Below are 23,658 nucleotides of genomic sequence, written 5' to 3' on the forward strand. Positions count from 1 at the left end.
ACTGCCCTCTAAATAGGCGGCTTCAGGTGCACCCGGGTGGCTCAGTCGGTTAAGCGTCCGACTCCTGGTTTTGGTTCAGGTCATGATCTCATGGTTTGTGAGATCGAGCCGCAAGTCGGGATCTGTGCTGATAGTAAGGAGCCCGCCTGGGATTCTGTCTTTCTCCCTCTCTGCCTTTCTCTCTCTCTCAAAATAAATACATAAACTTTAAAAAAAAAAAAATAAAGAGGCAGCTTCTGTTTTATCTCCATTGAACTAACTGTGATCATGCAGGACCATGGGCCCAGTATTGCTGGATCTTTTCTTTTTTTTTTTTAATGCATTTTAAATGTTTATTTACTTTTGAGAGAGACAGACAGCATGAGAAGGGGAGGGGCAGAGAGGTGGGGAGGGGGGGACAGAGGTCTGAAGCGGGCTCCACGTTGACAACAGTGACCCTGTGAGGGGCTCAAACCCATGAACCGTGAGATCATGACCTGATCTGAACTTGGATGCTTAAACGACTGAGCCACCCCGGCACCTTTTTTTTCTTTAAAAAAAAAAAAAAAAAGTAAAAATCTAAATTTTTATGTGAAATCTTTTGATTTTTAAATGTTGACAGTGAATTCAAGGTTTAAAAAAAAACAAAACAAAACTGTGCGGGCCACCACCATCTGAATGAAACCAAACAGGTCAGCAGTTTAATTAAATCAGAAGCTACAAATTGGGGGTCAGCAGGTCCAATTCAGAGTGGATGAATGGACGCACGAATGGATGGATGGATGGATGAATGAATGAATGAAGCAATGACAAGTTGGGGACTAAAAACAGTCTTCAACAGACAAGCTTTGGTGGACTTCGTTCTCTTCCAACAATCTAAAACCTCCTTAGAAAACCATGCGGGGATTTAGGTTTTCCATGAGGAGGCACAAACGGAGAGGCCGAGGATGCGGAGCTAAGGTGGGAGCAGAGAGAGCCAGAAGCAAGACTGCAAGCAGCCAGGCGCCCCCATCTCTAAAAGACACCAAGACAGGTGGACGCAGGGCAGAAGGAGGTGCTGACTGGAGTTGCCCCGGGGCAGGGCGGGGCGGGAAGGAGAGCCGGGTGAAGCGGGCACAGAAGCAGCTGGGACAAGTGTAGAGTTCAGCATGGACATGCATCCCCATCTAGTCCCCACCATGATCTCTCAAGCAGCCCCTGCAGAAACCGAAGGAGCAGTGTTGGGGGTGTTCCGTGTGCATAGAGGTGGCGGGGGGGGGGGGGGGGGGGGGGGGGCTCACACTGAGGCAGAGAAAGAGCCAGAAGCCCACTGCCAGAGATGTCCCAATGGGCCGCACAGGTGAGGAAACACTGTGATAGGAACAAAAATGAGGCCTCAGGGAGACTGGTGGTCACGAATGAGGTGATCGCTTCTCATGGGTCTGAGCAGCAACTGGGAACAAGTCCGCCCTTGTAGGGAGGAATATTTCATCACTGGTAATATTTAGAATTGTTGGTGTATGGTGCTATTCAAAAGGAGTCTGACTTCTAGAAGGTTATGTCCTCTTCAAATATTTTTCCATGGGGACACCTGGGTGGCTCAGTCAGTTAAGCATCAAACTTCGGCTCAGGTCATGATCTCACGGTTTGTGAGTTCGAGCCCCGTGTCGGGCTCTGTGCTGATGGCTCAGAGCCTGGAGCCTGCTTCAGATTCTGTGTCTCCCTCTCTCTCTATCTCTCCCCGACTCATGCTCTCTCTCTAAAATAAATAAACATTAAAACAATAATAAAAAATAAATAAATAAATATTTTTCCACAATGAATTCCCGCTATTGCTTGCAAGTGGGCAAGATCACTCCCACCACCTACCTCTTGCTGTGCCACTGACAGAAGTCTCCTTCTTAGGCCCTGCTCTGTCCTGGGGAGGGAAGGCAGCCTGGAGACAGCCGACCCCGTGCACATCAGCCCTACACTATCCAGTCACGGCACAGTCCACCAGGAGTCCCCAGACCTCAGTCTGCCTGGCACAGGCAACGGCCTCTATCACCTCCACTGCCCGTGGAATCCACACCGCCAGTCCAGAGAAGTGCAGCTCCAGAGCCAGAGATAGCCAGATGGAGTGCTGACGAGTGGATGTAGAAACCAAGGGCCGGTCTGCTTGCCGCAGATCTCCAGCAGGCACTGTTGGTACTCTCTTTCTCCAGCTGGTGCACCCGTCACCCGGCTCTGGGACTGCTGTTGCTTGGCCATTCTGGAAGGCTGGGCACTCCCATCCCTATCCTTCACTCCTTTACAGGTCATGCCTTAGTATATCATGGGCAATGCGTCCTTGTTTCCGCATGAGGCCTGAGACCCTCCTGCCTCATTTATATATTTGCAACCACTGCTGCGTCTGAACTGTCCCAGTGGTCCTAGCCACACCCCCTCCACTTCTCCGCACTGGCTCAGTCACCAGAGTGAGCTTTCTGAAAGGTAGATCCGATCATGCCATTTCTCTGCTTAAATATTTCGGTAGTAAAATCTACATTTCCCACCAAAGCCTATGAGGCCATTCTCGCTCAGCCCCCTCCCCACTTGCCCTGCCTCTGAACTTGCAACCCACATCCATCACATGAACATTCTAGACCAGCCTAAGCGTGCTATGGCATTTCACTTTGCCCAAGCTACTGCCCTGCCCGGAGCACCCCTCTTTTCTCCGTTCTGCTCCCTTCTTCTGCTGGCTGATTTCTGGTTATCCTTCACAAACTCAGTTCACAGGGGTGCCTAGATGGCTCGGTGGGCTAAATGTCTGACTTCAGCTCAGGTCATGATCTCACAGTTCATGAGTTCAAGTCCCGCATCGGGGTCTATGCTGACAGTGCAGAGCCTGGAGCCTGCTTCGGATTCTGTGTCTCCCTCTCTCTCTGCCCCTCCCCTGCTCATGCTCCGTCTCTCTGTCTCAAAATAAACAAACTCTAAACAAAACAAAACAAAAACAAAAAAAAAAACAAAAGAAATCCACAACACCTCAGTTCAGAGATATTCTCCTCTAGAAAATCCTGTCTGAGCACTTCCCACCCCCTGTCCCAAATGCCCTCACTTCCCACTGCACTGGGTTAGGTGTCTTTGCTCTGAATACACCCACATTAGACATTAGGATTGTCTGCTTAGTCATGATCTCAGCTCTTAAGCATCTCTGTGTACTCAGTACCTAACATGGTGCATTGCACCCACTGGCATTCAGTAAACATCTAATGAATGAATGAATCCCAAATAAAGAACCCACCCAAAGGGTGCCTTCAACCCTCAAGGTAGCCTAGGATGAACAGAGAACATTTAAGGTGAAAGCCATTTCAAATCCTTCCCTCCTGCCCTATAACCAGATGTTTTTAGATTGAACGAAGCAGAAGACAGTTTGGACAGTTAACAGTTGTTAAGTAAAGGGCATAAAGCCTTGGGAGGATACTGCCTGTTGCCAGTATGTGTGAAGGAAAAAAGGAGCATGCTTATCCTTTGACAGATTTTTAAAAATTTCACACCATTATACACAGTTTAATAAACTGTTTAGCTGAAATTTTCATTCTGGTTATAAATGAAGGGCATTATGTACAAAATAGTTTGGGAAAAGCTTCTCAGTAAGTTGGTAGATTTATGTATTAAGAATCAGACTAATGTCTGCACTATAAGCTACATTGTTTTCACCAGTTTATTAAACCATTGTTCTCAATTCCTTTTTTTTAACTTTTTTTTTTTTTTTAATTTTTTTTTTCAACGTTTTCTATTTATTTTTGGGACAGAGAGAGACAGAGCATGAACGGGGGAGGGGCAGAGAGAGAGGAAGACACAGAATCGGAAACAGGCTCCAGGCTCTGAGCCATCAGCCCAGAGCCCGACGCGGGGCTCGAACTCACGAACCGCGAGATCGTGACCTGGCTGAAGTCGGACGCTTAACCGACTGCGCCACCCAGGCGCCCCATTTTTTAACTTTTTTTTTAATGTTTATTTTTGAGAGAGAGAGAGAGAGAGAGAGAAAGAGACAGAGTGTGAGCAGAAGAGGGCAGAGAGAGAGGGAGACAGAGAATCCAAAGCAGGCTCCAGGCTCTGAACTGTCAGCACACAGCCTGACACGGGGCTGGCACCCATGAACCATGAGATCGTGATCTGAGCCAAAGCTAGACGCTTAACCGACTGAGCCACCCAGGTGCCCCTGCCATTGTTCTCAATTCCTAAGCCTGGCTTATGACCCAAACAAAAAGTAATTTGAAATTTGTGGAGGGAAAAAAGGAAAGAAAGAAGGAGGGAGGGAAGGAAGGAAGGAAGGAAGGAAGGAAGGAAGGCAGGAAGGAAGGAAGAAAAGAAGGATTCAAGAACTAGGAAGCTAGATAGTTCCTACTTTTCTACCACTTTGATTTTCATAAAAGTCACTATAGTCACCCATTTAAAGGGAATAGCTATATTTGGCCTCAAAATGCATAGAGTGAGTGGGTCCTGCCAGGAGGGACTCAACTTTGCAGAGCACTTAGCACTGACAAGGACTGGGTGAAGACAGGAAGGGTTGAAGAGGGGGAGAGAGGAAATACTGGGATAGAGCTCTGGCAAAATGTGTTCCGGAAAATAAACAGAGGGCTGAAGAGCAAGGGGGCAAGAATATACGTCAGTGAAAATGTCAAAATCTGATAATACCCATCGTTCGGCAGTGGTATAGGCAGAGAGGAATTCTCCTCCCATTTCCTGAATGGGCATAGCCATTCTGGAAAACAAGCTGGTGTTACAAAGTTAACAGTGAACTTGTGGTAGACCATCCACTTGTAGATGCATACCCTGGAGAAACTCCAGAACATGTGCTCCACACCACGTGCAGGGATGTACATCAGCAGTGCTGGTCAAAGCAAGGCACCTGGGTGGCTGAGCATCCACTTTCAGGCTCAGGTCACGATCTCACTGTTCATGAATTCATAGTTCAAGCCCCGCATCGGACTCACTGCTGTCAGCACAGAGCATGCTTCTTCAGGTCCTCTGTCACCCCCACTCTCTGCCTCTCCCTCGCTCATGCTCTCTCTCAAAAATAAATAAAATGTTAAAAAAAAACTAAAATTAAAAAAAAATCGTGGTCAATCCATTCAGTGGACACCAACTCTAGCTATGTGAGTTAACATGGCGAAACCACAAAACCCTAATGTGGAATAGAAAAAGCAAGTTGCAGGAGAACTTACATACAGTAAGATTCCACTTATGTAAAGATCCCACACTGGCAAAATGAAACAATGTGTTACTTAGGGGTGCATGCGTATGTGGCAAAACTACTAAAATACATCAAAGAAATGATTATCACAAAAGTCCAAGTAGTAGCTGCAAAGTTACTGGTGATATGTTATGTCTTGAAGGCAGTGTTCATTATATTATTATTGTTTAAACCTTACACATGACTATATATTCTTCTGTGTGTACTATTTATTTGTAATTCTTAAATAATTTGAGAAAAAAGTATAGACAGATGGAGAGTCAGAGGTCATGGGAAGGTGCGTGGGCTGGGGGGCGGGTAGGAGGAGAAGGTTACACGTCGGCTGAACTAAGGCCACTATTTCAGAATTAATTTGGGGGTTTCGCTCAAGGATGCCAAATGGTGGGGCGCCTGGGTGGCGCAGTCGGTTAAGCGTCCGACTTTAGCCAGGTCACGATCTCGCGGTCCGTGAGTTCGAGCCCCGCGTCGGGCTCTGGGCTGATGGCTCAGAGCCTGGAGCCTGTTTCCGATTCTGTGTCTCCCTCTCTCTCTGCCCCTCCCCCGTTCATGCTCTGTCTCTCTCTGTCCCAAAAATAAATAAACGTTGGAAAAAAAAAAAAAAAAAAAAAGGATGCCAAATGGTACTACAAAGGAAGGGCCATGAAGTTATACATATTAGTCTATAAGCGGTCCCTCATCCCAAAGGGTTCAGCTGGCTCTCTCTCTATCTAACCCTGCTATCTGGTCATTAGCAATTTGTACGCACCCTGCTCAGTGCTGCTGCAGGCACTTGAACTCGCTTTCACCCCCAAAGCATGCTGAAGCCCAGGCTTTGTTCACCATCTGGACCTATAGCAAGAGACATCTAGTATCTGCCAGCTACTGGGTGAATTAACACCCTCCAGTGGCTAAATCACCTATAAGATATAGTCCAGGCTCTCTGCTGCCACCATGCCTTTGTACGTGCTATTTCCCCACCTCAAATGCCATCCTCATATTCTACCACCCTATGGAGTCCTCTTAGGACAACCAGATGTCACCCCCAGAGAAGTGAGGAGTAATCACTCCCATTTCTCCAGTCAGCTTCATCTTCTGGGCCTATATAGGACCCCCAATGTGTCTCTAATACATACAGCACTTAGCGATCGATGTAATTAACCGACGCCAAGATTCTATCCCCATTAGACTCTGAGACATTCAGAATCAGAACCTTTGTCCATTTACCTTTTTGCCATGGGTGATATTCAAAGTGTCAATCAATCGGGACTTCTGGGCAGCACTCAAGTAGAGTGGCTATAAGGCTGAGGCCATGTCCCGCAGATGTCTCCCCCCGACCTCCAAATTGCCAGGTATCAACAACTTAGTTGCTGAATCATTCAAAGGTGGCACGGAGGGCAGGAAAGGGGCCAGGCAGCTGGGATGGAGGGACGGGAGCTCAGGACGGTATATATTTCCCAACCAGTATAGAAGTAATAACAACTGCCATGGCCATTATATAGCTTTATCTAACAGCTCAGTATCCATCATTTTATATCTCTAGGGACAGGTAGAGATATTTAGGTATGTGTAGTAAATATTTAATGAATATTTACTGGAAAAAAACAACAACAGGTACATGACACGGGAGACTATTTTCCCAATAAGACAGGGTCGAGGAATCTGAGACGTGGCTTGGACAGTAACTTTCTGTTCTTTTCGCTTTCCCACCCAAAGCAGAGTTTGGTTAACGGATGGGCACAAGATCCAAGTTGGTCCGATAAGACTCAATCCTGGTACTTTTGCTTGAACACCCCCAACCCCTCCAGTCCCTCCAACCCCTGTTGCCAACAGTGTTTAAAGCTTCTGGCAGCTTTCTTACCCCTGTGAAGGGGAAGCCTCTTGTGAAAGAAGCCTGCAGAGAGGGAAGCAGAACCAAGAAATGGAGAGAGGCAGGCTCCTGAAAGCTGATTTAAACCCCTAGAACCAGCCATGCCTGAAGATCCACCTTGCAGCTTTCAGTTAAATGGACCCATAAATTCCCTTCCTTGCTCACGATATTGTGACATGGGCTTTCGTTTTTGTTTTACCTTTCCGACTATTAAGTCCAGGCTGACTCAGCTAGAAAAATACAAACCTAGGAAAAATACAAATCTCAGTTTCTGTTATGCGTATCTCTTAACTTTTCATGACCTGTGACGTTTTGGTAGGTCATCTTGGTAACTCACCTTTCACCAAGGAGAACATCTGATAGATTTATAAATGAGGGAAAGTCCAATGTGTTCATGACAGGATAGGCATGGATAGGAATGAGCAAAGTGTCATCTCCCTAAAATTAATGCGAAAAAAAAGTCAAGTTTATCATACTGGAGGCTATAATTTTCAAAGGTGAACTTGTAGGCACTTTATTGCTTATGTTGTCTTCTATCGTTAAAAATATTTCCTTAAGAAAGCTGAGTGCTTAAACAGAACATTAGACATACTGAGCTTTCTTAGCTATAACCAAAATGTAGGCGATTCTAAGCACATTTCATTGAAGCGATATTCACTATTACCCAGGGGAGATGATGCCTTTGTGTAGACACAAAGACAGTAATCTATCGGCTTCTATTTCAGAAAATTAGAAGAAAACACAATCGGCAGTAGCCTGAGAGGAACAGAAACCATGATGGCAGCAGCTGATCCAGATGGCATCGAACAGTAAACAATGAACTGGTATAGGGCACATCTACTTCCGGCCCTGCCTAACGTATGACCTTGAACAAGACCGTTAACCTCTCCAGGCCTCGATTCTTCCTTTGCAAAATGGGAATGAATAATTTCGCCTTCACTTTAAAGGTATTTTAAAAAAAAAATTTTTTTAATGTTTATTTATTTTTGAGACAGAGACAGAGCATGAACAGGGGAGGGGCAGAGAGAGAGGGAGACACAGAATCTGAAGCAGGCTCCAGGCTCTGAGACATCAGCCCAGAGCCCGACGCAGGGCTCGAACTCACGGACCGGGAGATCGTGGCCTGAGCTGAAGTCGGACGCTTAACCGACTGAGCCACCCAGGCGCCCCTAAAGGTATTTTTAAGAATGAAAGCCGGTGCTGGCCTGGAAGAGTTAAGAGCACTGCATAAATGCAAGGTATCATTATTAGCGCTACCATTAAGTAGCAGCAGACGTGCTGTGGCGCTCTGTACGTCTGCCCTCGAGATTTGTATTCTTGGTACAGATACTCCTTCTGAAAGCAATACTCTAATTTTTAGTTGAGCTTTTTTATTTTCTTTTTTTTTTTTTTCAACGTTTATTTATTTTTGGGACAGAGAGAGACAGAGCATGAACGGGAGAGGGTCAGAGAGAGAGGGAGACCCAGAATCGGAAACAGGCCCCAGGTTCTGAGCCATCAGCCCAGAGCCTGACGCGGGGCTCGAACTCACGGACCGCGAGATCGTGACCTGGCTGAAGCCGGACGCTTAACCGACTGCGCCACCCAGGCGCCCCGAGCTTTTTTATTTTCTGTTTAAAAACTGAAACTCACTGGGGCGCCTGGGTGGCTCAGTAGGTTAAAGCGTCTGACTTCGGCTCAGGTCATGATCTCCCCAGTTCGTGAGTTCGGGCCCCACGCTGGGCTCTGTGCTGACAGCTCGGGGCCTGGAGCCTGCTTCGGATTCTGTGTCTCCCTTTTCTCTCCGTGCCCCTCCCTCACTCGTGCTCTGTCTCTCTCTCTGTCTCTCAAAAATGAATAAATGTCTCAAAAATTTTTTAAAAATGAAAAAAAAAATTGAAACTCATTGATCACTAAAACAAACTCTTCCAGTTTTAGTTTTGAAAAATTAAATTTAGTTCACCCGAAGGCTTCTTGACTTGCAAGAGCCAGACGTGGGAGAGCAAAGGGAAGTGTCGCGGTGGGGGGGACAGTCTGAAGAGAGGGATTGACAGCACGTGGAGCTGGGCTCCGGCTGGAGGCCACGGGATGAATTCACTGGCTTAGAAGAGGCTCACAGGGACTCACGTGGCACAGCCAGCTGGGGTCAGGCCACACAGGCTCCCACCTCCCTGCAGACCCCCAGGGCTGCCTCTGAGGGCCTTCCCACAGGACACCATCCGGTCCCTGGGGTTTATAATCACAAATTAGGGGTGTTGCTAATTTTGTAACCTAGCACTTAAAGGACTATGTCGAAGCTACTTGAAAAAGTCCTTATCAGCTCCTAGCGCTACACGATAAATGAGGTTTCTAGGCCAGGGCAGGCAGGAAACCTACAGCAAATGATGTCTCACGGCTCTGCCCTGGTTCTTTGTGGCTCTCACACCTGGGGCCCATGTCACTGGACAAGGACCCTCGTGCCACTCACGCCAACTGCCCAAGGAACATACGCACTGGGTGAGAACTTCACTTACTGTATCATTTCTTCATTCTTCCCTCAGGATGGAAGTCTTGACATCCTTCTGCCCCTTACCCCAAAAACACCAATTTTAAGAAAACTTACCTTACAGTGAACCCGAATGCAGTCGTAATAGTATCGCCACTCATCCGGAGAAAATGTAATGGTGATTGTGAGGGACAAGCCGGGGACAAGGTGGTGTTCCTAGAAGACAAGTAGGCTGTCATGGGGACAGGCCCCAGAGCACACAGGCTGTCATGGGGACAGGCCCCGTCCCAAGCCGACCTACCACCCAGAAAGCCACAACCTAACAAAGAACACAGTGGAGAATAGATAACCGGACCACACTTACCTTTTTCACATACTTGATCTGAAAGTATTCGGTTTGAGGGGGTAAAATATGCACATGTGTGTCTTCATTGGAAATATTGACCAGATGCTGCGAGAAACAGAGAAGCATTCAGAGAAAACACGGTCTTATGTATCTGCGTACTTACCTCCTCATTTATTTAGACCTTACCTTGCTCCTGAAGGGATTTGAGGAGATAGAATTTATAAACTTTCAAAAAGATTTGAAATGCATCACACCCCATTTAAAGAATAATAAAATAAACACAACCCCATTTAAAGGACAATAAAGCACACCCACGTGCCTTCTGCCCAGACTAGGGGCTTTACGAGAGCCTGTAGCCCCCAGGAAGCTATCTGCTTGGGCACATGCCCCTCCTCCCCAGTCCTGACCAGTTACCTTGTGTGCCTTTTTGTTGAACTCTGTTAACCTCAAAAACAAAACTGCCGGGGGATGCCTGGTGGCTCAGTCAGTTGAGCATCTGACTTTGGCTCAGGTCATGATCTTACCGTTTGTGAGTTCAAGCCCTACATCAGGCTCGCTGCTGTCAGCCTGTCAGCAGAGCCCGCTTTGGATCCTCTGTCCCCTCCTCTCTGCTCCTCCCCTGCTTGCAATCTCCCATAAATAAACAAAAATTTAAAAAACAAAACCAAACCTGCCAGTCATCTTGCCAGCAAAAATGGGTTTATTCAGAAACAGCAGAGAGCTGCAAACCAGGACGTGCAGGCTACTGAAAAACCCATACACAAGTGCCCAGACTAAAGGAGAGGACTGCTCTCTTATAGAGGAAAGGGGGAAAGGGGGAGAGCTGTTATAAACAAAAAGTCCATTGGGGTAAACTCCACGGGAGTTTGAAGTATGGGAGTTTTTCACTGGCCGAGCTGTGCTGGTCTCTCATTGGCTGGGCTGTTGCTAGGGCAGGAGGAAAACCTTCCTTTTTCCTGCTGAGATAGTAGCATAGTACCTAAGGTACATCTCTTCCTATTGGGTGTGCAATTGCAGAGTGGTGGGGGCGTGAGAGCTCCCCCTGCTGGCCACCCGACTCCTCTCAGAACCAGGTTGCCTTTCATTAAAGAATTTTCACAACAACTCCATTTAGGCCTGTGACTCAACTAAGAAGAAGCCAGCCACCCGGTCATCTCCCACAGTTTCTGGAATTACATGCCACTGGTGCTGGGGGCCCAGCAACACTTAGGTGGTCAAAAAAATCAGGAAAAAGGCCTGTGGCTAGGACAGCCTCCAATCCATCCCTGGGGCAAATGGGAAAGAAGTCCAGGTCGGGAATTCTCTGCCGGTGAGGTAGGACAATATGATGGGCAAATTAACTCGGTCTCCAAGTACAGGTGTCTTTCCTCCTTCTACTTGAGTTGGGACCAAGAACTTTGGAATCTGGGGGTTTGGGCTTCACCTGGGCAAGGAACAGTTAAGAGGAGTTTGGTTTCCAAAGTCTAGGCCAGAGGCTGGGCCTGTCACGGGGCCCATTGTCCAACACTGAAGCCCTAAATTAAAATTCAGATATTACTTGCTGATGACGTTACAGTAGTGTTTGCATTTGTTAAAAGTTCTTTTTTGTCACCTCTGAACATGCCTAAAGTGACCCTGTGTTTTGGCATATCTTTTCTTTTTTTAAATATCTTTTCTTAAATATCTTTTTCTTAAATATCTTTTTTTTTTTTAATATACTAAAAGCCTTAAAAAAACAAAAAACAAAAAAGGTTCTCCAGGCCACTCCTGACCTCCAAGGAGCCTGCAGAGGGGCAGTTTTGGTGAAGGTGTGGGCTCCTGGGGCCCTGCTCTTGAGAGGGGGTCTTTCAACAGAGATTGAGGGGACAGGTATGCTGGGACCCAGGATGCCTGGGGCCTGTGTTCATCACACCCAGAACCCTGGGGTGGTGGGACCTGCCTGGAGGTGGAGAGGTAGCCATGCAGCCCCAGGACCTGGAAGCCTTGACAAAGAACTCGGCACCCTGGGGCGCCTGGGTGGCTCAGTGGGTTGAGCATCTGACTTAGGCTCACGTCACGATCTTGCAGTTCATGAGTTTGAGCCCCATGTTGGGCTCACTGCTGTCAGAGCAAAGCCCACTTGGGATCCGCTATCCCCCTCTCTCTGCCCCTCCCCTGCTTACATTCACTCAAAAATAAACAAACATTAAAAAAAAAAAAATGAACTCTATGCCCATGCTTGTCATCAAGGGAAGCCCTCGCGTTGGAGTGCAAGAATTGGGAGTAGAGGTAGTTTATATTGTCTGTCACTTAAAAAAAAAATCCAGTATGAGGATAGGGCAACAAACAAGGGTGGTAGGGACTGCTTTTACTGTGTATCCCAGGTGTGTATTTCTTAGAAGAAATCAGTAATCTGCACTCTAGGAGTACTTAGTGCACACTGCAAGATCCTAACCCAGAGTCCATACTCCAGAGGTGGCTACTAAAAGCACTTCAATCCTGTTCACCTAAACTGACACTAGAGGGTCTTCAATATAAGCATAAGGGATGTTCAGGGTATACGTACTAACTGGGAACATCATACAGGCATTCCCGCTCTTAAACGAAAGGCACAGGAGAACCTGGTGAGCCCAGAGCCCGGTGTCCTTTACAGTGACCTCCAAAGACCCAGGACTCCTTTAGGTCTTGCGTTTTGCACAGCACAAAACATGTTGTTAGCCCGTTGGAAGGGTGGCCAATCTTACCCACAGATGCTCCTGCATCTGCTGCCCGCAAAGCTTCCTTGCAAGGAGCTAATGGCTGGGCCTTCCTGCAGACTGCGAGTATGGAAATTCCTTTTTGCCTGCTTGCTAGTAAGTGTCTTATGTGTGGCACAATTTCTTCTTGGGCCTGTTTGCATTGCAGCAGATAAACCCGGTAGCAAGGATGCTGGGAGGGGACCGGTGGCTCCCATCTCCCATCGGGGTCAGATTATCAATATGCACCTGGCAATGAGACATAACTTAATGGACTTAGGTCAGTTTGCAATCAGCAGCATCACGGGCTATAGAGAGGTCTGTCCTCAAAGCTCCTGAGGTGGCTCAGCTGTTCAGTCTTCCTGAATGGGAGGAGACAGAAGCTGGCTCTCCCGAGACTGGAGATGCGGCCAGCACCTGTGGGTGAGGGCCCAGCCACAACTTGATTGTAAAAAATACAGAAGGGGCGGGCGCCTGGGTGGCTCGGTCGGTTGAGCGTCTGACTCTTGATTTCGGCTCAGGTCATGATCTCGCGGTTCGTGGGATCAAGCCCCCTATCAGGCTCTGCACTGACAGAGTGGAGCCTGCTTGGGATTCTCTCTCCCTCTCTGTCTCTACCCCTGCCCTACTCGCGCTCTGGGTCTCTCTCTCAAAATAAATAAATAAGCATTTAAAAAAAAAGTAGAAACCTGATGCTTCCTCCAACCTGAGTGTGGCAGAGCAAATTCAAACATGCCCACTACTCATTTGTAGGTGAAGCCTATGCTTTGGAACTCAGGAGATAATATCTGCATTGTCAAATGAATAAAAAAATAGCAATAAGAAAATACTGAATTAATTTCTTAAATAATTAAACAACATAGATCCCATTTATGATCATAAAAGATGTATTTTTTGGCTATACATTGCAGGGGGGTGGGGAGGATCTTAAAGGCTGCAATAGGGAATTGAAAACTAAGACTATTATTTCAGAAAGCCTGAAGCAACTGTTAATTTATGTAAGATAAGTCTGTATAGGCTAACAACTTTGTTTTGGGCTGGCCGCGGCAACACTGCTTGTCTCATGAGAAAATGGAGTAATGATTTATTTAATAAATATAGTTTCCCAAACAAAATCTTTCTTCCAAGGGGGTAAAAAGAATTTAAGAGGTCTTTGTTTTGAGAAACACTATTTCCGATTTTGAAGTAAGTTGAAGCATTGATCTCAATATGAATCCAAGCGAAATGCTTTCAATCCTTTAACCAGATCTGGATCAATCTCAAATGTTAATGAACAATTTATTGTGGTTTTAAACCCACATTCAATCGTTCCATTCTTGGGAAATTTGCATAGTTTCCTGTAGCAACACCAAGATAAAAACAGAGCTGGATTTCCCCGTGTTTGGCAAGAATCTCAAGGTAATTGCCTTAGGCTTCCGCTTAACTCTGCCGGTGGAAACAGGAGGCTTGGCTCTCCCAAGATCTCCCAGAAGGCTATTAAGATGAAATCATTTTTCACATGTATCTATTCCTGTTTGTACAAAAGAGATGATTTCTGTTCTTCAACAGAATGAAGCTTTCACCTCCCTCCCCAAACCCTACAGTCTAGGTAAACCAGATTGCACGCTAGTATCCAAATATGCAGCATGGACCCTGAACCTCTCAACGTCTTCCTTTATGCCCTGAATATCCTTTTCCCACTTCTCTTTCTTTCTGGGCTATATCAAGTGGCTTCTCCTCCTCATGCTTATCTTTTTGTTTTTAAGAAACAAAACTTTCTTTTTTAAGTAATCTCTACACCCAGTGTGGGGCTCAAACTTATAACCCCAAGATCAAGAGTCACATGTTCTGCGGTGCCTGGGTAGCTCAGTCAGTTAAGCCTCCGACTCTTGACTTCAGCTCAGGTCATGATCTCACGGACCGTGAGTTCAAGCCCCACGTTGGGCTCTCCACTGACAGTGTGGAGCCTACTCGAGATTCTCAATCTCTTTCTCTCTCTGCCCCTCCATTCCCCTCAAAAATAAATAAATAAACAATAAAAAAAAAAGAGTCACCTGCTTTACCAACTGAGCCAGCCAGACGCCCCCACAAGATTTTTTTTTAAATCATGACCATCCTGGCCTAAATATCTTCAACATCATTAGTCATTAGGGAGATGCAAATAAAATGTGCAAATACACAAAAATACAAATAAAGTAGTGAGTTGAACGGTGGCCTCAGGAAGGCATGTTCATATCCTAACACCTGGAGCCTGTGAATGTGACCTGATTTGACAAAAGGATCATTGTGGGTGTTATTAAGGACCTTGAGATTCAATCATCCTGAATTACCCAGGTAGGCCTCAGTCCAATAACCTGTCTGTGTACGAGAAGAGAAGACAGAGAGTCAGAGAGGCCCATGGGAAGGCAGAGGCAGAGAGTGGAGTCCTGTAGCCACAAGCCAAGCAACACTTGCCAAAAGCTGCCGGAGGCGAAACTACATTCTCCCCAAGAACCTCTGGAGGGAGCACAGCTCTGCCGACACCTTGATTTCGGACTCTGACCTCCAGAATAAATCTCTGGCTTCCTAAGATCCTCAGTTTGTGGTTATTTGTTAGAGCAGCCACAGAAAACTAACACACCATATAACCCAACAATTCTACTCCTTGGTATACATCCAGGAGGACTGAAAATAAGTCCACGCAAAAACACGTACACAAGTGTCCCTAAGAGGGCTATTCATAGTAGGCTCAAAGTTGAAACCCAGACGTCCATCGGATGAATGGCTGAACAAAACATGGTATAGGCATACAATGGAACAGTATTCAGTCATGGAAAGGAAGGAAGTACTGATAGATGCCACAAGTCGGATGAGCCTGGGGAAACATTAGGCCAAATGACAGAAGCCAGTCACACAAGACTACATGTTATATGATTCCACTTATATGAAATGTCCAGAGTAGTTAAATCTATACCAATGGAAAGCAGATTAGTGGGCTCCTGGGGTAAAGGTAGACTGGGTGAAGGAATAAGGAGAGTGAGGGTGCTGGGGGGGGGAGGGGAGTGAATTGTTTATTCATTATAAACAGTGAGGAACTCTGAAAGATAGTTATTTTAATTCTACCCTACCACCGTTGAAGCAGCAAACCTAATATCAGGAAAAGTAAGCTTCAAAATCAATTATTAACCTGGGTCTTTGATGCTGTGTTCTAAGAAATGTGTCCTCATTAGTTGGGGTTGGGGGGGGATTTCCTATTCACCATTCTAAATTCTAACCCTTTTTCCGAGGGGAAACACTTAGCACCTAACAGATTTCACTCCGGATTCATTCTCTCTACCCACTTTGAGGCACGAGGACTCACGGAAATGGCGTTGTTTGTTGGGGACTGCCTGATAGAAAGCTGACTTCACTTCCTGACGGCTTGGCCATGTGTCAGCTTCTTCTCCTTGCCCTGAGCAATCCAACACAATACTTGGAGTTCTTTCTTAAAATGACCCACTCTAAGACATGGCTTCTAAGAATGCATCACGTCTAAAAGTAGAGACTCTTGAGGCATCTGGTGACAGAGCCAGAGGGGGGAACATCGTGTACAAAGCCAGAGTCTCAGAGGGCCCTAGTGAAGAGAGCCCACCTCTGCCCCACTCCCAACACATGTGCAGATGCCATTGTGGCTCAGATCCAGAACCCAGTGGGAGTAGTTCTGAGATGTCCTGCTCAGTGTGACTTTAGGGGGTCGATGTGAGGTCATTGAGGTTGTAGAGGTGACTTAAATGTTCAGGTCCCTAGAAGCATAGAAGTTAGGGATGCTGTGGCCACCCAGAGCCTACCCCAGTTTGAACATGCCGTCGATGAAGGGCACCCACGAAGTTCTGTGGTGGACTGAAGTCCGTCCTTTCAACTGTCCCTTCTGGAGCTTGTCCAGTGGAGCTGACCCTTGCCACCAGACCCAGCTAGAATCTCTCTGGTCAGAATGGATGAATTAGGCATGGGCATCAGACCTGAACAGGTGGAACAGAACCCTCACCAGAGCCTCTTAGGAAAGGGATACCCCTTTCCCTGGTGGTGTGGGCTTGGAGCAAGCAGGCACTGGTTTAGAGGAAGGCAGCCGAAAAGTCAAAGTCGGTCTCTATCACTTCCTAGCTGTGTGTTCTTGAGCCAACTATTTAACCTCCTGGAATCCTGGTTTCCTCATCTATAGACTGAGAGTAATAGTACAACCTCCACAGAGCGAGTGTAAAGACGAAATTGAATCATGGGAGGCACAGGGCACCCAGCTCCTAGCCCCTAAGAGCCAGTTAGCAATGACACCCATTCGAAAAGAATGCCGTGAGGAGAGGAGCCTTTGGCGGGAGAAAGTAGCTTGTCCAAGGACACTGGTACAACTTTAAAATTTCTCATCCTAGAACCATCTTTCTGGCCCAATTGACATTCGTGCTTCTGCAGATTACGCTGCTCTTTAAATGAATAATATAGATGCAGACCATTCACGTCATGTCATTACTATGATTAGTTATCCCACTTAAAAAATACCTACCAGAATCTGTTGGTGTTGTTCTTCTACTTGATAGCCTCCAAAATGCACTACGCCAGGTTTTGCCTGTATGACCTTATTATTCAGAAGTTTTGCATAAACCTCTATAAAAGCAATGTAAATAAATACATCAGGAGATGAGACATAAAAGAAAATCTTAAATAAAAGAAGATCCTGTTAAGGTGGGCTCTCTTTAGGATATTTTAAGCCTATGAAAGTTTCAGACAGAGGATACAGATGTGAACCAGATTAATGATCTATTCCAAATGAACTGTACTGCTTCTCCCTATTTTTACACATTGTTTGGGAGATATTATCATCACAATACAAATTCACATGTACTGTTGACCACTTAGTGAAATAATCTGCTCTTCACGTTTTGTGCAAGTCTTCAAAATAAAATGCGAGCTTGTAAAAAGCACGCGCCTTATCTTTGCTGCTCCGTATAACACCAAGATTACCTAGCATGCGATGAATATCCAAACACCAAGTGTTAGTTTTCTAATGTGTTTAACTGTTATTATTTCATTTCCTCTGGATAGAATTACAATGTGATAGAATAATTGTAAAGCTCTGAATAATTATCGCTCTGGACAGAAAAGTCTCCAACTGCTATTACTATAATGTGAATGTCTTTCCTTTTCTTTTCTTTTTTTTTTTTCAGTTTTGAGAACAAGGTTAAAACAGCTGATCTCTTTTACAAAAGGGTACAGGCTCAGTCCCTTAAGTGTCTAACTGTTGATTTGGGCTCAGGTCATGATCTCACAGTTTGTGAGTTCCAGCCCCACGTTGGGTTCTGCGCTGACAGTGTGGAGCCTGCTTGGGATTCCCTCTCTCTGCTCCTCCCCCGCTTGCTCTCTAGCTCTTTCTCAAAATAAATAAAAATTAAAAAAAAAAAAAGTGTCACTGTTTCAAAGAAGACATCCAGATGGCCAACAGACACATGAAAACATACTCAACGTCACTCATCATCAGGGAAATACAAATCAAAACCACACAGATACCACCTCACGCCGGTCAGAGTGGCTAAAATTAACAACTCAGGAAACAACAGATGCTGGCGAGGATGTGGAGAAACGGGAACCCTCTTGGACTGTTGGTGGGAATTCAACCTGGTGCAGCCACTCTGGAAAACCGTGTGGAGGTTCCTCAAAAAAAAATTAAAAGTAGAACTACCCTATGACCCAGCAATAGCACTGCTAGGAATTTATCCAAAGGATACAGGAGTGCTGATGCATAGGGGCACATGTACCCCAATGTTTATAGCAGTACTTTCAACAATAGCCAAATTATGGAAAGAGCCTAAATGTCCATTAACTGATGAGTGGATAAAGAAGATGTGGTTTACGTATGCAATGGAATACTACTTGGCAATGAGAAAGAATGAAATCTGGCCATTTGTAGCAACATGGATGGAACTGGAGGGTATTATGCTAAGTGAAATATGTCAGGCAGAGAAAGACAGATACCATATGTTTTCATTCCTATGTGGAACCTGAGAAACTTAACAGAAGACCACGGGGGAAGGGGAGGGGAAAAAAAGAATTACAGAGAGAGAGGGAGGCAAACCATAAGAGACTCTTAAATACAGAGAACAGGGGCACCTGGGTGGCGCAGTCGGTTAAGCGTCCGACTTCAACCAGGTCACGATCTCACGGTCTGTGAGTTCGAGCCCCGCGTCAGGCTCTGGGCTGATGGCTCAGAGCCTGGAGCCTGTTTCCGATTCTGTGTCTCCCTCTCTCTCTGCCCCTCCCCTGTTCATGCTCTGTCTCTCTCTGTCTCAAAAATAAATAAACGTTGAAAAAAAAATTAAAAAAAAAATACAGAGAACAAACTGAGGGTTGATGGGGATGAAGGGGGGGGAGGGGAAATGGGTGATGGGCATTGAGGAGGGCACTTGTTGGGACGAGCACTGGGTGTTGTATGTAAGCGATGAATCACGGGAATCTACTCCCGAAAACAAGTGCACACTGTATGCTCTGTATGTTAGCCAAGTTGACAATAAAATATATTTAAAAAAAAAAAAAAAAAGCATCCAGGTCTACACAACTTTTCCCAGCTCTTCATTCAGGCAGGAACTGAGATGTGTAGGAGGCACTGGGAACCCACTACCCCATTGTCTCTGTGCCTTTAGCGCTGATGTCAGGCATTTGTTCGTAATCCTCACTCCAACCCTGCGCAGCAGGTATTATTTCCATTGTGCAGATGAAGGAGCTGAGACTCAACAAGATTAAGCAACTTGCCCACGGCTGGTAGTTGAAAATCAAGCCCAGGTCTGATTCCAGCTGCTAGACTGCCTCCTTCAATACGAATGCACCATCCAATTTCTCACCAACGGTGACTTTTCACCTTTGGCTATATCCACACCCTGTGAGCCACAGATCCCCCACCCCGCTCCTTAGCCCAGTGTGATTCTTGTAAATATCTAGAGTGAGTGTGAAATGGTTGGTGTTCTTGATCCTCACCAGGTGAGCTGAACACTGTCATCAGCTTTGGGCCAAAGTGAAGGGCTGGAATGGGGTTAAGGATGGTCTTTCTGGGGATAGATGATCTCTGTCGGTTATCTGATCATTTTTTTAAGTATTGAAATGAACATTCTTTGGTAATTTTTAAAAGATTTTATTTTTAAGTAATCTTTATACCCAAGGTGGGGCTCGAATTCACGACCCTGAGATCAAGATTCACACGCTCCTCTGAGTGAGCCAGCCAGGTGCCCCATTTGAAAAAATTTTTTCAAGGTTATTTATTTATTTTTGAGAGAGAGAGAGCACACGCACATGAGCACAAGGGATGGGCAGGAAGAGAAGGGGAGAGAGAATCCCAGGCAGGCTCCACACTCACCTTGGAGCCCAACATGGGGCTTGATCTCCCAACTGACCATGAGATCATGGCCTGAGCTAAAATCAAGAGTCAGAAGCCTCACCAACTGAGCCACCCAGGCACCCTTATTTGGTAAATTTTTTAGATGCTGGATATTTTGCTTTTGTTTTTAGAGCCACAAACAGGTGTAAAATAGGCATTGTTCTGCTAATACCCCCAGAAATAGTTGAGTATATTAATCTGCATTCAATAAGTTCTACGGTAATGAAAGAGCCACACCAAATTACTGCATTTCCAGCATGTGTGATGGGCCTTGCAAGATGAATTGGAAGCCAGCTAGTGTGATGGTAGAGAGCTGGACATTGGGCTACAATGACTGAACACCACCTCCCCACTCAGCTGTGCCGCCTTGGGGAATTCGTTTGACCTCTCTGATTGTCAGCTTTCCCAACAGTAAAATGAAAACAGAACGCTGATGTTGTGCAGAATGAGTGAGAATAACGTAGGCCGAATGATTAGTCTTCTACATAATCACTAGAGGATCTACCAGGCTTTCCACGTACATAGAATGGGAGAGATGTGCACGGAAAAAAGCAAGGGGGTATTAAGTGCATGTGGTCTTGAAGGAGCAGGAGTAATGGTGTGGCTGCAGCTGGGGGTGAGAGGTACAGAGCATGGTAGGCCTGGGGGGCGGGGCCGAGTAGGCAAGTTCACATCCACGGCAGAGGAGGCCAAATGCCAAGGGAAAGAATCGCAGCTCTATTCCGTATGCAAGGGAACCGCTGAGAGCATCTGAGCAGAACAGGGGCAGGGACAGCCGTGATTCCACAAAGGAAACTGACGGGGTGTGAAGGTCGGAAGGAGGAGAGCACTACAATATCCTAGTGACCTGCTGAGGCAGTGGGGACAGATAGGTAAGATATTTGAGGAAGTGGGAGCAGCAGAACTTGGTGACTCATGTACACCACAAGGACCTATCACGTGAGTGGATGGGCCTAAATAGAACCATTGTTCTTTTTTTTTTTTTTTTTTTTTTAAAAAAGCTTTTTAACGTTTATTTATTTTTGGGACAGAGAGAGACAGAGCATGGACGGGGGAGGGTCAGAGAGAGAGGGAGACACAGAATCGGAAACAGGCTCCAGGCTCTGAGCCATCAGCCCAGAGCCTGACGCGGGGCTCGAACTCACGGACCGCGAGATCGTGACCTGGCTGAAGTCGGGCGCTTAACCGACTGCGCCACCCAGGCGCCCCAGAACCATTGTTCTTAATAATAAAAGCTATTGTAAGCCTATAAGACAATATAGAGAGATCAGCACCAAAAATTTCTTTGTGCTTTCTGGACTTTGGATCCTCTGCGATCCAACTTACTTGATTAGATTCCAACTTACTTGATTCTAGAAGGTGATTAGGTACTGGAGTTCTTTTCTTAGGCTCCTCCACGAGGCTCCTCAAAAGGAGGGGAGATACGTTAGTAAATGGTTCTTTGGCACTGTTTAGTTCTCTGCTGGGGGTTTTCACCACTGCCATTTTATCATGAAAAATTGAGTCTCCTTTTTAGAGCCAAAGGTCACTTCCTGGGAAGAAAACAGTAGCAGTATGAGAAACCACGCACATTTTTTTTTTTCTCAATCTTTAACAAACGTACCTCTGTGACTGTGCGGTTAACTGTGGCCCAGGCCCTCCCTGCCTCCCTGCCCTTGCCGGCCACTCCATTCCCACACAGGGCTGTCCCATTAATCTGGCGTCACATATCACACCCCAATCTCCTGCCGTCGCTCAAAACCCTTCGGTGGCCCTTAATTTTCAAGAGCTTTTCCCAAACTGTAGTCCTGAGATGCTTTGGACTCCTGAAGGGAAAAATAAAGGCACTCACAATCAAAAAAATCCGAAAATGTTGAAGTAAATAGTTAAACAGGCCTCTTCTGAGATTTCTCCAAATCAGTTTCTTAGTTGCATGTGACCATGAAACCCTTTAACATTTGGAGACACTATTTATAAGACACTGGCATTTTTGAACCACCTTCCTGGGCCCCTCTCTGGCGTGAAAAGGAGACAGGGTAGCCAATAGGCCCCCTCCACCACCAGGGGGTGCATTCCTAGGGGCTCTGTCCCAGGACCTAGGATCCCAGTTCATGTTGACCCTTTGTCAGACTTGCTTTTCCTTAGCATTCATTTTAAGTTCCACCCTCTTCATAAAGGCCACACTGACCCCAACACCCTTCAACATACTTTACAACTACTGCCTCTACTACTCATGAGGTATGAATGATTTATTGCCATGTACAAGCCTAGGCATCTTGGTATCTTCTACAGCTAAGTCTCTAAACTGGGGGTCCTTGGACAAGCAAGCTTGGGGGGGGGGGGAGCTGCTCTGTGATGCCTCTGAGACTGAATGTAAAATCCGGTCTGGATCTTTATGTGCTGGCTTTTTTTGTTGTTTGTTTTTTCTGGAGAAGACTCATAGCTTTAGATTCTCCGGAGTCCACAACAGCAAGCAAAATACAGTGACTATACTCAAGCAGGTGTTTACCAATCATTTTCTGAAAATTTCTCCTTTCCCCTTACCCCCAGCCCCAGCATCTCTGAAGATTCCCTACTCCTCGGCACAGCCTCTACCTCACCTGCTTCGTTCCCTTTCATCCCTTCAACACCTGCCTCAAAGTTCACTTTCCAGCCCCCTCTCCTTGGGGCCCCTCAAATTCCTCGCCTGTACTTCAGGCAGGAACAATGCCTAAACCGTTTTCAGGAGAGCTCTCCTATTCCAGTTCACTCACTCCAGGGTGAACTTGTCTCTTTTCACACACCCCCATTCTTGGTCTCCTGGCCCCATCCTCTACCCGCAGGCCCTCTCATCCTAGCCAGACGCCTGCTCCCCCTCAGCGCCCCTTCACTCCATCTCCGGCTAGGGGTAGGGGTCGACCCCAGCCCCATGCACTACCCACATCCCCACTTAACCCTTTAGGTCCGACCTCTCCTCTGACCACCTGCCCGCGGTTCAGGCAGCCTCAGCAGCTCAGCGGCGGCCAAGGGGGCACCCCTACCCCCAGGTCCCAGGCCGCTCACACAGGAGGTGGTTCCGGGGCGGGATTCGGCCGGCGCCGGCGCCAGCCACCGTCGCCATGACAACTAGGACGCGCTCCCAGGGTCGGCGGCCGGACGCGACCAAACTCTCCAGGGACGTGGGGGCGGGGCGGATACGGGCGGCAGGCGCTCGAGCTCCGGAGGCCGCTGGTGACTTCTGGGGACTCGAAGCAGTCTGTGCGGCCTGGGCAAGAACAGAGAGAACGACTTAGGAGGTGCGAGGGCAATGGATTTCCGAAGGGAAATGGGAAAGTCATAAAAGTATAAAAAAGTATAAACTGGAATCCTGCGAGAGCAGATGGCGGAGAGCGGCTGGCCCCCCAAGGGGCGGGGCCTCCTGAGCTCAGTGGGTGGAGCTTCCCGCCAGACATTCATTCACCCAATCACTTAATTCTTCAATATATTTTGTTTTCCGTTTTCTGTTATGGTAAATTTCAAACATATACGAAGGTAGGCAAATAGTATGATGAAGCTTCAACACCCATCTGTAACAATGATCAAAGCACGGCCAGTCTTTGTTTCCTCTATACCTTCCCCCTATTCCCTGTATTCTTTTGAAAATCTCAGGCATCATTTCATCCATAAATATTTCAGAATATACCTCCAAAAGATAAAAATTCTTAAAAAAAAAAAGAGTACAACCACAATGCCAGTACCTTAATAAGTTACAGTGATTTAACATCTTCACTTACCCGATACTCAATAGTTCCACAAATGACTTACATGTCGTGTTTAGAGTT

At 46.5% G+C, this 23,658-nt stretch overlaps 1 protein-coding gene across 9 annotated transcripts in view; it reads right to left on the minus strand.

Moving 5' to 3' along the window:
* CFAP221 (cilia and flagella associated protein 221) overlaps positions 1–23,235 on the minus strand; it is a 107,617-nt gene extending 84,382 nt beyond the window's left edge. The window contains exons 1-6 of one of the 9 annotated variants that reach the window (XM_040474849.1): positions 22,901–23,235; positions 21,226–21,411; positions 17,021–17,121; positions 9,854–9,940; positions 9,607–9,705; positions 7,363–7,463 (exon numbers count right to left, since the gene is read on the minus strand). In XM_040474849.1, coding sequence (XP_040330783.1) covers positions 7,363–7,463; positions 9,607–9,705; positions 9,854–9,940; positions 17,021–17,121; positions 21,226–21,364 — 527 coding nt within the window. In that variant the 5' untranslated portion in view covers positions 21,365–21,411; positions 22,901–23,235. Of the gene's footprint in view, positions 1–7,362; positions 7,464–9,606; positions 9,706–9,853; positions 9,941–12,777; positions 12,874–17,020; positions 17,122–21,225; positions 21,412–22,779 lie in introns of those variants that run through there. The other 8 variants (XM_040474848.1, XM_040474850.1, XM_040474846.1 and 5 more) reach the window with 8 other exon arrangements.
* Between the last annotated feature and the right edge of the window lie 423 nt (positions 23,236–23,658).

Source organism: Herpailurus yagouaroundi, unplaced genomic scaffold (genome assembly GCF_014898765.1).
Source record: "Herpailurus yagouaroundi ecotype Mexico unplaced genomic scaffold, PumYag 140, whole genome shotgun sequence".
Lineage (NCBI taxonomy): Eukaryota > Metazoa > Chordata > Mammalia > Carnivora > Felidae > Herpailurus > Herpailurus yagouaroundi.